The sequence below is a fragment of the Arachis ipaensis genome, chromosome B7 (genome assembly GCF_059453495.1).
Source record: "Arachis ipaensis isolate K30076 ecotype BB chromosome B7, ASM5945349v1, whole genome shotgun sequence".
Taxonomy (NCBI): Eukaryota; Viridiplantae; Streptophyta; class Magnoliopsida; order Fabales; family Fabaceae; genus Arachis; species Arachis ipaensis.
The window spans coordinates 3,070,645-3,085,003 of record NC_142442.1 but is presented as its reverse complement, the minus strand read 5'-3'; the positions used below and the strand labels follow the sequence as shown (position 1 = coordinate 3,085,003).

At 28.1% G+C, this 14,359-nt stretch overlaps 1 protein-coding gene across 1 annotated transcript; it reads right to left on the bottom strand.

Annotated features, from left to right (window-relative positions):
• Positions 1 to 6,969: 6,969 nt before the first annotated feature.
• Positions 6,970 to 11,425, bottom strand: LOC107608319 (NEP1-interacting protein 1). Its single transcript, XM_088494030.1, has 5 exons — positions 11,138 to 11,425; positions 10,899 to 11,050; positions 10,423 to 10,503; positions 8,784 to 8,945; positions 6,970 to 7,203 (listed from the first exon to the last, which is right to left on the bottom strand). The coding sequence occupies exons 1-5, from the start codon at positions 11,232 to 11,234 to the stop codon at positions 7,057 to 7,059; spliced, it is 639 nt and encodes a 212-aa protein (XP_088350156.1). The 5' UTR covers positions 11,235 to 11,425; the 3' UTR covers positions 6,970 to 7,056.
• Between the last annotated feature and the right edge of the window lie 2,934 nt (positions 11,426 to 14,359).

The window sequence follows — 14,359 nt, the reverse complement described above, 5'->3', positions numbered from 1 at the left end:
GCTCACTTCCAAAAACTCTAACCCGCCAATAATGTAAACAATGTAATCCGTCACTTGGTTTCGCAAATTATGTATATATATAGCTACTCATAAATTGTGGAAGGAGTACCACGGTTTATGCCTACAAGCTTTTTTTCATAAACCGTGGAAGGAGTACCACGGTTTATGTGTTTCTACTAAAATGTGAAAGGGATTCCATGGATTATATAAAGTAGCAATAGGACAAGCAAGTAACCAATTTTTAATTGTTGTATTTGGGTAAATTTCTATTTATTTTATATAGGTAAATTGTCCTGAATTAAATGTATTAATTTTTATTTAAATTATTGTTAATATGTGAAACAATAATTTAAAAAGAATAAGGACTCGTTTGAGAAGTTTCAAAAGTAACTTTTTTTAGCTTTTAACTTATGAAAAGTAATAGTATTAATGTCTGGTGCAATTTTCAAAACCAAATTACAGCTTTCTAAGAAGCTATTTAGGAGCTTATAGAGAAGTTAAAAAAAATGACTTCTCTCATAATACTATTATTTTTTATCACATTTCTATAAAATAAGTACTTTTAGAACAAAAAACTCAAATACAAAATAACTTATTTATAAGCTACTTTTAATATAGCCATTTATTATTTAAATTATTTTTTCACATACTCAAACTGGACCTAAAACTTAAGTAAGAGATCAATAAAAAATACCTGAATTTTTCTATTAATAAGAATAATAAATAATATGCAATAAATTATTATTAATAAATAAATTACTAATTAGTACCCGAAAAAAAGTAACAAATTCTAATTCTTTCAATGAGATTTTGAAAATCTATACTTACTAATTAGTATATTTTAACCTTTAAGACCTTAACAAATTAAATATTTATCAATAGTAACACTCTACAAATAATGATGACCTTAGTATTATAGAGATAAAGATATTTAACGAAAAAAGATAAGAGGGAATTTGATATTTTCTTTATTTGCATTTAAACCCTAAAAAAAATAAAAATCCTAATTTGAGTAATTTGGTTATACTTTTCAATAATCTCTCATATAATAATAACTTTGGACCATTCACTTATATATATATATATATATATTTTGCTCTATATTGCTCTTTTCTTTTTCATAAGCTGTTAATTGAGGTTGTTGATATATTATTACTTACCTAAAAAAAATTATGGATGAAAAAAAATTAAAAATGTTAGCTGGAATAACCAAAATATCTTAAGCCTTCAAGATTTAGAAAGATAAACTAGATACAACTTCTTAATTATTTAAAATAAATAAAAATAAATAATTCAACATTTGTTACGATATGGATGTCCATATCCATCTACTCAGCATGATTTATTCTTCCTTTGAAGTTTTATTGGGAAGCACAAATATTAAAGGCTATGCGGTGCATGCTTTCCCAATATTTGTAAAGTGAATCTTTTTACTAGTATAAATAGGAGAATAAGGCTGAGGCTTCGATACACAAGCAAGTAATAAGAAATCAATTCTTTCTTTATGTTGCAATCAAATACTCTTCTCTTTATATTTCTACTACAATTCTTTCTCTTCTTTTATTTTATAAGTATTTTAAACACTCTTTTCTATTACTCTTTACATATAATATTAATAGCAATATTAATCATCTTTATTATATTGAGATAGTAATTATAGTACTAGAGTCTTCTATTTATACTTCTTTATTTGATATTTATTTTACAACACGTTATCAGCACGAGACTCTGATCAAATTTTTAGGAAGACTCAGGTAACAAATTTTTATTATGTTGAAGCTCTCTCATCTTGAATTTAATGCTCTTGATATATCTGGAAATAATTATTTATCATGGATACTAAATGTTAAAATCCATCTTGATTTAATGGATCTTGAAGATTTCATTAAGGCTGAAAATAATGCATCCCAGAAGGATAAAGCCAAAGCCATTATTTTTCTTCGTCGTCATGTTGACGTATGATTGAAAAGTGAATATCCCACATTAAAAGATCCTGCAGATATGTGGAAAGACCTTGAAGAAAGGTACAATTATGTGATACTTCCTCAAGCCCGATATGTTAGAGAAAACTTTCTCAACCTTCCATGCCTCGAATGTGTTCCTGCAGCAGCAGTATCGAGAAAAATAATTTAAAAATATTTTGAGCTAATTTCTTGCTTTCTTGTTGCTGAACGCAACAATGAGTTTCTCTTAAGAAATCATGAAGCGCGCCCAGATGGCGCCGCCCCATTTCCTGAAGCAAATGCGGCAAATTATAACCCCAGAAGAGGTAAATTGCAAGATTTTGATAACAAGAAAAAATATGGAAGGAAAAAAAATTATGCTCACAAGAAAAGATCTCACCAGAAGTGGGATAAAGAAAGAAATAATGGGCAAAGTATATCAATTGAGGATAAATGCTTTCGTTGTGGTGGAAAGGGCCATTGGTCACGTACCTGTCGTACCCCAAGGCACCTAGTTGATCTTTATCAAGTATCCTTGAAAAAGGATGACAAAGGAAAAGAAACAATTTTTGTTTCAAATTATGAAAATTCCACCACTCATTATGATGTATCTAATTTCTTTAAGGATTCTGAAGGTAATATTGGCTATTTGATCAATGATGGAATAGTTTGATATGTATATGTGTTTGTTAAGTATTCATGTGAATAATTTTACTGTGCATGTACTTCTACTCATTTTATTATTATTATCATTTGTCTTTGAAGAAAAATGGCAACGATATATCTTGAAGATATTTGCCTTGCGGATAGTGCAAGTTCGCACACTATTCTTAAAAGTGATATATATTTTACCCATCTTGTGCCAAAAGAAGAATATGTTAATACTATTATTGGCTCGGGCAATGTGATAGAAGGCTCCGGAAGAGCTATAATTTTGTTTCCTGGAGGAACAAAATTCATAATAAATAATGCACTGTTGTCTACCAAGTCTCTAAGAAACTTGTTGAGTTTCAAAGATATTCGCCGAAATGAATATCATATTGAGACAATGAATGAGGAAAATCATGAGTACTTATGTATCATAACTCATGATTCAAATAAGAAAGTTATATTAGAAAAATTACCCTCACATTCATCTGAGTTGTATTATACCAAGATTAGTGCAATTGAATCACATGCCATTGTAAACCAGAAGTTTACTAGCCCAAATGAATTCATAACTTGGCATGATAGATTGGGTCATTCGGGAACAACCATGATGAGGAGAATTATTAAAAACTCTCATGGACATTCACTAAAGAACCAGAAGATTCTTAAAACTAGTGAATTTTGTTGTGCTGCATGTTCTCAGGGAAAGTTAATTTTAAGGCAATCACCAGTAAAGATTGGATTTGAGTCCCCTGAATTCCTAGAAAGGATTTAAGGTGATATATGTGGACCTATTCATTCACCATGTGGATCTTTTAGATATTTTATGGTCCTGATAGACGCATCTTCGAGATGGTCACATGTGTGATTATTATCTTCTCGCAACCTGGCGTTTGCGAGATTACTGGCTCAAATTATTCGATTAAAAGCACAATTTTCAGAAAATCCAATCAAAGCAATTCGTCTTGATAATGCTGGTGAATTTACTTCCCAAGCTTTTGATGCTTATTGTATGCTAATGGAATAAGTGTTGAACATCCAGTAGCTTATGTTCACACACAAAATGGGTTAGCAGAATCACTTATTAAGCGCCTCCAATTAATTGCTAGACCCTTGCTTATGAGAACAAATCTCCCAGCCTCGGTTTGGGGGCATGCTATTTTACATGCCGCAGCACTTATTCGTTTGAGGCCAACGAGTTACCATCAGTTCTCTCCTATGCAATTAGCATTTGGCCAGCAGCCAAATGTTTCCCATTTAAGAATATTTAGATGTGCGATATATGTTCCCATTGCACCACCTAATCGCACCAAAATGGGACCCCAAAAAAAATTGGCGATATATGTTGGATATGATTCTCCCTCTATAGTGAGGTATCTTGAGATACAAACCGGAGATGTATTTAAAGCCCGATTTGCAGATTGTCATTTTGATGAATCAAAATTTCCAACATTAGGGGGAGAGAATAAGCTTCGTGAAAAGGAACTTAATTGGAATGCATCATCCTTGATGCATTTAGATCCTTGATCAGGGAAATGTGAACTAGAAGTTCAAAAGATTATACATTTGCAAAGAATAGCAGATGAATTGCCTGATGCATTTTCTGATACAAAGAGGATAACCAAGTCTTATATACCAGCGAAAAATGCCTCAATTCGAATTGATGTCCTAGTAGGACAAGTAGCCACTGAAGCAAATTCACGCCAGAAGCGTGGCAGGGCGGAAAATGCCCCAATTCGAATTGATGTCCCAGTAGGATAAATAGCCACTAAAGCAAATACACGCCAGAAGCGTGGCAGGCCTATCAGTTCCAAAGACAAAAATCCTCGAAAGAGAAAAGAGGTAAATATGATTCCTGTTGGAAAAGACATAGTAGAGACACCTGTAGTTGTCCAAAATTCTGATATAACGCCAGAAGACGTTCAGGTACCTGAAAATTGTGAAAATGATGAGATCTCGATAAATTATGTCTTTACAGGAGAGAAATGTGACCAAAATAAGACAATTGTCAATGAAATATTTGCATATAATGTGGCATTAAATATCATGCATGAAAATAAGGATCTTGAGCCAAGATCAGTCGAAGAATGTCAACAAAGGAATGATTGGCCAAAATGGAAAGAAGCCATGAAGGCTGAATTAGACTCACTTGCAAAACGTGAAGTCTTTGGACCTGTAGTCCGTACACCTGAAGATGTAAAACCTGTTGGATATAAGTGGGTATTTGTGAGAAAACGAAATGAGAAAAATGAAGTTGTGCGCTACAAAGCCCAACTTGTGGCACAAGGTTTTTAACAAAGGCCCGGTATAGATTATGAAGAAACGTATTCCCCTGTAGTGGATGCGATAACATTGCGTTATTTGGTCAGTTTATCTGCATATCATAAACTGCATATGCATTTAATGGATGTGGTAACAGCCTATTTATACGGCTCATTAGATCGGGATATCTATATGAAAGTCCCTGAAGGACTAAAGATATCTAAACTATCCAATGAATATTCGCAAGGGTTATACTCAGTCAAATTGCAAAGATCTTTATATGGTCTAAAGCAATCTGGATGAATGTGGTATAATCGTCTTACTGAGTATCTGGCCAAAAACGATTTCAAGAATGATGATATATGCCCGTGTGTTTTCATAAAGAAATCAGCATCTGGATTCATTATAATTGCTGTGTACGTTGATGATTTAAATATCATTGGGACTCCTGAAAAGATTCCAACAATTATAAAAACTCTAAAAGAAGAGTTTGAGATGAAAGATCTTGGAAAGACTAAGTTTTGTCTCAGCCTGCAGATCGAGCATATAAAAAGTGGGATCTTTATTCATCAAACAACATACATAGAAAAGATCTTGAAGAGATTTTATATGGATAAATCACATCCCTTGAGTACCCCAATGATCGTAAGATCTTTGGATGTGGAGAAGGATCAATTCCGTCCTAAAGAAGAAAATGAAGATATCCTTGGTCCTGAAGTACCATATCTTAGTGTCATTGGAGCGCTAATGTATCTTGCTAATAATACGCGACCCGATATATCATTCGCGGTGAATTTACTAGCAAGATATAGTTCCTCTCCAACCAGAAGATATTGGAGTGGAATCAAACAAATTTTTCGATATCTTCATGGGACGATTGATATGGGATTGTTTTATCCCTATGGATCCAAGTCGCAACTAGTTGGCTATGCAGATGCTGGCTACTTGTCTGATCCACATAAAGGGAGATCTCAAACAGGATACCTGTTTACATATGGCGGTACAGCTATATCATGGAGATCCACGAAACAGACGATAGCAGCAACCTCCTCTAATCATGCCGAAATACTAGCGATTCATGAAGCAAGTCGCGAGTGTTTTTGGCTCAGGAGTTTGATCCAATATATCCTGTCATCATGTGGACTGATTGATCATAAGATAGCTCCAACTGTCCTGTTTGAAGATAATACAGCATGCATTGCTCAACTTAAGGGCGGATACATCAAAGGTGATAGAACAAAGCATATCTCTCCCAAATTCTTCTTCACTCATGATCTTCAAAATCAAGGGACAATTGATGTCCAACAGATCAGTTCAAGTGACAATCTGGCAGATTTATTCACAAAGTCACTCCTAAAATCCTCTTTTGAAAGATTGGTACATGAGATTGGGATGCGCCGATTTCGAGACATTAAATGATGTCGGCAATAGGGGGAGACTGTACTCTTTTTTCCTTGATCAGGTTTTTTTCCCATTGGGTTTTTCTTGACAAGGTTTTTAATGAGGCAGTCCCCATCACTAAAGGATATTGTACTCTTTTTCCTTCACTAAGGTTTTTTTTCCACTGGATTTTTCTTTAGTAAGGTTTTAACGAGGCATAATCCTAAATGGACATCCAAGGGGGAGTGTTACGATATGGATGTCCATATCCATCTATTCAGCATGATTTATTCTTCCTTTGAAGTTCTATTGGGAAGCACAAATATTAAAGGCTATGCGGTGCATGCTTGCATGCTTTCCCAATATTTGTAAAGTGAATCTTTTTACTAGTATAAATAGGAGAATAAGGCTGAGGCTTCGATACACAAGCAAGTAATAAGAAATCAATTCTTTCTTTATGTTGCAATCAAATACTCTTCTCTTTATATTTCTACTACAATTCTTTCTCTTCTTTTATTTTATAAGTATTTTAAACACTCTTTTCTATTACTCTTTACATATAATATTAATAGCAATATTAATCATCTTTATTATATTGAGATAGTAATTATAGTACTAGAGTCTTCTATTTATACTTCTTTATTTGATATTTATTTTACAACAACATTCAGTCTCTCAATTTTGAAAAATAAAGTTAAAATTTGTAGGAGATAAAATTTGAGTAGAGTCAACAAGAAGCACTAACTTGTCATCACTACTAATTAAGTAGTAATTAATAAATTATTATTTACGAACTTTTTGAGTATGAAAAATGGATCAACCACTACAAGTGATGAATGTGATAAGAAGAAACATGAGTTCTACACATAGGGCATGATCCTTGTTGGATTAACCATTTGTCTATACATTGTAAATGAAAAATGTGGCCACATTTTGGAAGTATCCTAATCAATTCTTCATCCTCAAAATCCTGCAAATTAAATCCAAATGTAAAAGAAAAGGCATTAGCTAATTTAGTTTGGTGATCAGATATATTTATTTACAATAATGCTAGGAACCAAAATGGTTCCAGTCAAAAACTAATTAAACATTTTTAGGTGAATTCAAAACTTCTATATAGATGGTATTTATGCTAAGTATTAAGATATTTTTTTTTTTATAAATTAGATGATTCTAAATCTGTTTTTTGATTTATCATGTTTTAGGCATTTGGAGAGAGAAGGAGGATGAAGAGACGGAAGCTAATTGAATCCGTTTCTGTGATTCACGTTGCAATGATACTGAACGTATCTCCTCCTAATTTGAATGTGGTAAAATATTTAATAACCAGTATTTTAAATCATAAATAAATAAAACTAATTACTATATTTATAATTAACTAAGTTGTTTTATTCTTAGCTGATTTAGAGTTGGTTCTATATACTTTTTTATTTATTAATTAATAATTATTATTTACTATATAATGGAATGTATGATGCATAAGTTTCATCATCCAACAATGAAATTTAATTATAAAATATTATAATCATTTGTTCATTCTCCTCGTATACAACGAGATATATATACATCATGATTCCTCTATTATTATTATTTTTTAATTTAACTTTTATACACGTTTACAATTTAAAAGAATTTTACACAAATAACCAACGTATATTGCTACGTCATATTGTTACATAAAAAATAATTAATTTCTAAATTTATTACTTAAAAAAAATTATCTAAGCGTATAAATTTAATTAAAAAAATATTTAATTATATGAATTTGATTGAATCATTATGTAAAATTTTTAACGTACTGTATTAAAATAAAACTATAATTTTTTATGTCTCATGCATGAACCTATATCGTATAAGTTTTGCATTGGTATGGTAATCAAAGCTTCATACTATAGAAAAAAAATTTAAGTGTACCGAGAATACTAATATTTTAATTGTTTTAATCGTTGATCTAAATTATAAAAAATATATATAATATAGAAAAAATTTTAAGTGTATCGAAAATATCAGTGTTTCAGTTATTTTAACCGATTGATTTTAATTAATATATTATATATATTTTTTATAATTCAGATCAAGTGATCAACGATTAAAACAACTGGAACATCGATGTTCTTGATACACTTAAAACTCTTCCTATAATATATATTAATTGAAATCAACGGTTAAAACAAGTGGAACATCGATACACTTAAAATTTTTCTAATACTATAATAATATGGAAGAGTTTCAAGTGTAACAAAAATATCGTATTCCAATTATTTTAACCGTTGATTTGAATTATAAAAAAATATATATAATATATATTAATTGAAATCAACTATTAAAACAACTGGAAATATTAGTGTTTCCATTACACTTAAAATTTTTCCAGAACAATTAAACTTCACATTAAAGTGCAAAGTGTAGTAACAAGAAAAATAAATGAATAATTTTTAGTTATAGAAATTTTGAGTTCTTATTTGTGATATGCAAAATTTCTCTACTTTTCTTGTCCTATTCTATTTTGGGAAACAAGTGCATTAATTGTTGAAAGAGATTTTCTCTCACCTGGAAGCAAATTGAGCAGCTTGACATGTACATTAGTTTCTTGGATTTAAATTTCTGAAATGGAAGATTCAGAATTACACTCTGTGCCATCCCTGTAACCCCTTTGTTTTCATAAATATTTGATGATACTTCTCTCTGTGAACTTGTTTCTGCTGTGTTCATCTGAAACAAATTCATGAGCAAAATTTTATTTGTTTCCAACAATTTTATTTGATATTTCTCCCTATTAATGTACAGTAATACTAGAGAGACTAAAAACAAAAAAAAAAAAGTTTAAATTTATCTTATTTAAAATTCATTAATTCTAACAATAATTATTAAATATTAATAAAAAACAGAAATTTAGAGAAAATAATTTATTTATGCTAGAAAAATAAAGAGAAGATAGATGTTAGTACATCCTCTATAAATATTAAAATATATATGAGTTAGGTTTTCTGGGTTTGAGAACATCGATTATCATAGCAAACAAAAATTAAATTATATTTAAAAATTAAAATAAATTTTTGTTTATATTTATAAACACTAAAAATCCACAAACACTAAAATTTTAAACCCATACAAAAAATAAATAAAAAAAATAAAAATCCTTTTATAAAATTAACTTGGTTTTAAAAAATAAAAACAATTAAATTTAATTAACATGAATAATTTAAAAAAAATCTTTTTATATAAACAAAAATATAGAATAATTATCAAAATCAATCATTGGGCATTTTAAAATGAGAGACTTTAGTCTTTTAGATTTTAAAATAGATAAAACCGTCTCCAACATTTATTTTCGTTAAACGATCCCGTCTCTCTCCAATTTGATTTGAAAAGGTAAGTATAAAATTGTCTCTAAAAATTTAAAAGTAATATTTAAAAATTTTAATAGTCATTTTGATTAAAAGAATCAAATTAAAAGGAGATTGTATTATCTAACTAAAAAGTAAATATTATGGATTATTTTGTGTATTTTAAAACTTAATAGACTCAAATCTTCAATATTAAAAATTTTGAAGACATTTTTGGATAATTATTCAAAAATATATTGCATAATTAAAATTTATAATTTTAAAATTTATAATTTTCATATAATTTTAAATTAATGTTACAATATTTAAATTAAACATCTGTAATTTATAAGATATATTAATGTTCATAAATACTAATAAAAATAATAGAATTTTGTCAAAAAAATAAAAAAAAGAAAACCATTAAAGAGAGAAAAGAGTTTCAGACATAGAAGAGACATCATGAGAGGTATTTTTCTCTTCTTTTTCTTTTTTATTTTTTTCCTTTCCCTTGTAAATTGGATTTTCCTTTTTTTTTTTTTCAAGTCATGTATTGTAAAATGTAATTTTGGTAATCTACTATCCCCATCTAAAAAAAAAAAAAAAAAAAAAAAAAAAGAACAAAAGAATCCAATTAAGCAAATTTTATCATTTTTAACACCAACTAAACAAGCTTCCTTTCATCATCTTTTTGCCAAGTATCATATATTTATTAGTGGGTCAACAATTGGCCACCACACCACCATTTTTTTGTGCCACCAGAGAACTGGCCTGTATATATATATATATATATATATATATATATATATATATATATATATATATATATATATATATATATATATTAATGCTTAGTTGCTTACATGCAAGTGATAGGCTTGAGCAACAGCTGGACATATCCATTCCATAAAGATTTTCCCATTTAATAAACTGCTCATCAGTGCCTACAATTCCCACTCCAATTATAGGGTTATACAATTCAATTCATCAAATATTTAAATAATAAATTTAAAAATTATTTATTTTTACCCATGTGACAATATCTAATTAATTATCTAGCTAGCTAAAAATCTTTTAAAAATTAAATTCTATAACTGTTTTAAACTTAGAAAGAGATGGAAACATTATACCGTTTATTTCTTTTAAATATTAATAAAATTTTGATGCAACATTCAATTATTAAATTTTACAATATTTTTTAAAAACTGAATGTTATACCAAATAAATTTTTTTTCATATCCAAAAAAATTAGCCACACTGTGCTATGGCCAAATAAAAAAAAAATAAAAGATGAAATTTGATTATTATTATTAATTAGCACTAAATAGTAAATACATACCTTGGTTAAAGGGTCATCAATGGCTCTAGAGTTCAGCAATTCAATGGCAGCAATGGCTCCTGTAACTGCTCCTTTGCCAGCTCCATCAAGAAAACCAGCTTCTGTTGTTTGCCCTTTGATTCCTCCTGCTATTGTTCCTACTATTGAACCTCCTATTATATATAGAATCAATCTCAAACATTATTATATATAATATTTCCATTTATTATTATACAATAATGCAAGTAATTTATACATACCTAGTGCTAGAATAAGAGTGAATGCAGCATAAAGAAGTGTCTCCATGGCTGCCATGAATATTCCAAAGAAAACCTCCTTGCACCTTGTTGCCACCATTATTGAGAGAAGAAGAAGAAGAAGAAGAAAGAAGTGTTATTGAGAGAAGATCAGAGATGAATATATATATATAGTCTTAATAAGTAACAGTTTTTGAATTATATAGGGTAAGAGAGGAAACAAATTAAATTAAACCAATACATTTTGATGATTAAATAAATATCTTAAAATATGGTATCATAAATGTATATATCTTCATATACATCAATGGAATTAGAAGTGTCAGATATAGTGCTGAATTTGGTCATTAATTAATAAGTGAATGCCTCTTCTTGTCAAGTTGATAGATAGAAAATTAATTGAAAGATCACATGACTTAATTATTATTTCAAAATATGATATATTAAAATAAGACTGTTTTGTGGTTTTCACAATTAATTGATTATTTAATTATTAGAATGGTTAAGCCACATGGTTTGGTTAAATTATGCCACCAATTTTTTTTTGTTGGTCACCTAAAATGTTATATATATATATAACTCTTTCCATTTTAGTGTGGTTAACTCAGAATGTAGATATAATATTATTATCATTTATTATAATTAAAAAATAAAAGAATAAAATATCGTTTTTATTCTCAACTTTTGGGATAAGTTCCAAAGTTGTTCATAATGTTTCAATCGTTCTATTTAAGTTTCTAACGTTTTAAAATTGACTCAATGTTATCCTGCCGTTAGGGATCCGTTAACAGAATTGACGGCGGGACAAAATTGAGACGATTTTGAAACGTTAGGGACTTAAATAGGACGAAAATGTTAGGGACAAAAACGATACATAAAAATAAATTTTAATTTAATTTTATCTTTTAATAATATTAATTTTGTACTGTACATAGTATTCAATTATTTTTTAATTACATCTAAATAAATTACACTTAATTATATTACTTTCATTTTAAATAAATTTATTTTTTTATAAAAAGAATGTAACATCATTTCATAATAATTATTATTTGATAAAAACTACACTACAAGTTAAACCAAAAGTGATCATGCTTCACTATTGTTGTCTGAGATTCATCTTGTTCTCATTGGTCAGAATAATGGAATCTCATAATGAAACCAACGAATTAATTCATTTTGGAATTCTTCTATTTTTGTCAGCTATCCGTAAATATCTCAAAACAAAAAAATAAAAAATATAGGAATTTTATCTTAAACTAGAATAATTTTATCAAAATTTGTTTTGATATATTTTCATATTTTATATTGAGAAAATTATCAAATTACCCTAAAGAAAATAAAATTAACTGTAATAATGGTGGTGATGGTAGTTGAATTGGCCATTCAACTGTTTTGTAGTTGATATTTCTTGTTCTTGGTCACAAAAAAGGAAAAAATAAACTTTTTATTTAGATAGTAATTTTTGAGTGACATGAAAGGCAGTTTTGAACAGCCACAAAGTGAGAAGAAACAGGAAACTAACTAAAACAAGGTGCTGGAAAAGTGGTTCCTGGTTATATATTTTCTTCTGTGGGCTGAGATTTTATTGGGTTTAGTGGGTTCATATCATAAATATCAGAAATATTTGGTAACCAAAGAAAATCAGCCAAAAATAGTCATAACTTGCCTTATTTAGTATTTATTAATTGTTGTAATAATTAATTAATGTTAAGTAAGGCAAGTTCTAGTTCTTTTTTTTTGTCTATCTAGCATTACCTCATAAATATAATATATTTTTTAACGGAAATGTTTGGTAACCAAAGAAAATCAGCCAAAAACAGTCATAACTTGTCTTATTTAGCATTCATTAATTATTGCGATAATTAATTAATGCTAAATAAGACAAGTTCTGACTGTTTTTTTTTTTGTCTACCTAGCATTACTTGGAAAATGTTTAGTAACTAAAGAAAATCAGCCAAAAACAGCCATAACTTGCCTTATTTAGCATTCATTAATTGTTGCGATAATTAATTAATGTTAAATAAGGTAACTTCTGGCTGTTTTTTTTTTTTTTTTTTATCTACATAACATTACCCTTTTTATTTATGGTGTCTTATTAATTGCATTAACTCATGGTAGATATGCCTTTCATATTTAGCACGCCATCTTCTCCTTTTATCCTTTAGCAAAGTTTTTAAATGTATCTAAAATATTAATAATTTTAATAATTAATTTTAATTAATATATATATATATATATATATATATATATATATATATGTGTGTGTGTGTGAAAATATCAAGTTATTTGTAAGCATACAATAATGTATATAACTTTTTTTTTTATTGATAGATAAAATGTGAGATTTAATTTAGTGGCTACTATAGTTAAAATAAAAGCTAATAATTAGGTTAATTTGTGTACCAACTTAATTATGGACATATATCTCAATGAACATTTTGATCAACCACAAGCCCATATTTTATTGCTTCTAATATCAATCATCAACTCTATTAAAATCCTATTCAATATCGCAGTTGATTTATAAATAGGTGTAGAGCCAAACTATACTAGCACAGATAATTTTTCAAGAAATTATTATTATCTCATTTTTCATGAAGTTTTCAACCACAGATTATATTATACTCTTTCTTTCTTATTTTTATATACATAAAAAAAATATTTAAGAATTTTTCTAATTTTTAAAATCGTTTTGTTTATATATATAAACTTTACTATACCAATAAATAAAAATGTTAGAGAATTATCAGAATTTATTAATTTTAATCATTACTTAATTATTAATTCAAATTTTTAATTAAATCTAATCATCTACATAACAACATATATATTTTATTCTATATTTTTAAATACTAATAATTAATTAATTGATAACTAAAAATAATAAATTCTAATATCCTCTAATATTTCTCCTGAAAAATTAAACAAGTACTTAGGAAGTCTGATTCTATCAATACTTAGCTTATGTTATATAAATAACCAAAAATGTTATTTGTACACTAAAATCAGCTACTAAAATCAGTTATCAATGTATTTATATTTAATACATGTATAGTTTAATTTATTTTCAATATGTATTTATATTTCAGTATGTATTTTATATTGGTGACTGACTTTGGTGGCTGATTTTGGTGTACACATAGCATAACTCATATATAACACTCAATTTTCCTAATAAATAGTTAATAATTTTTCACTTTAGTCTTCCTTAGTTTTTTTATT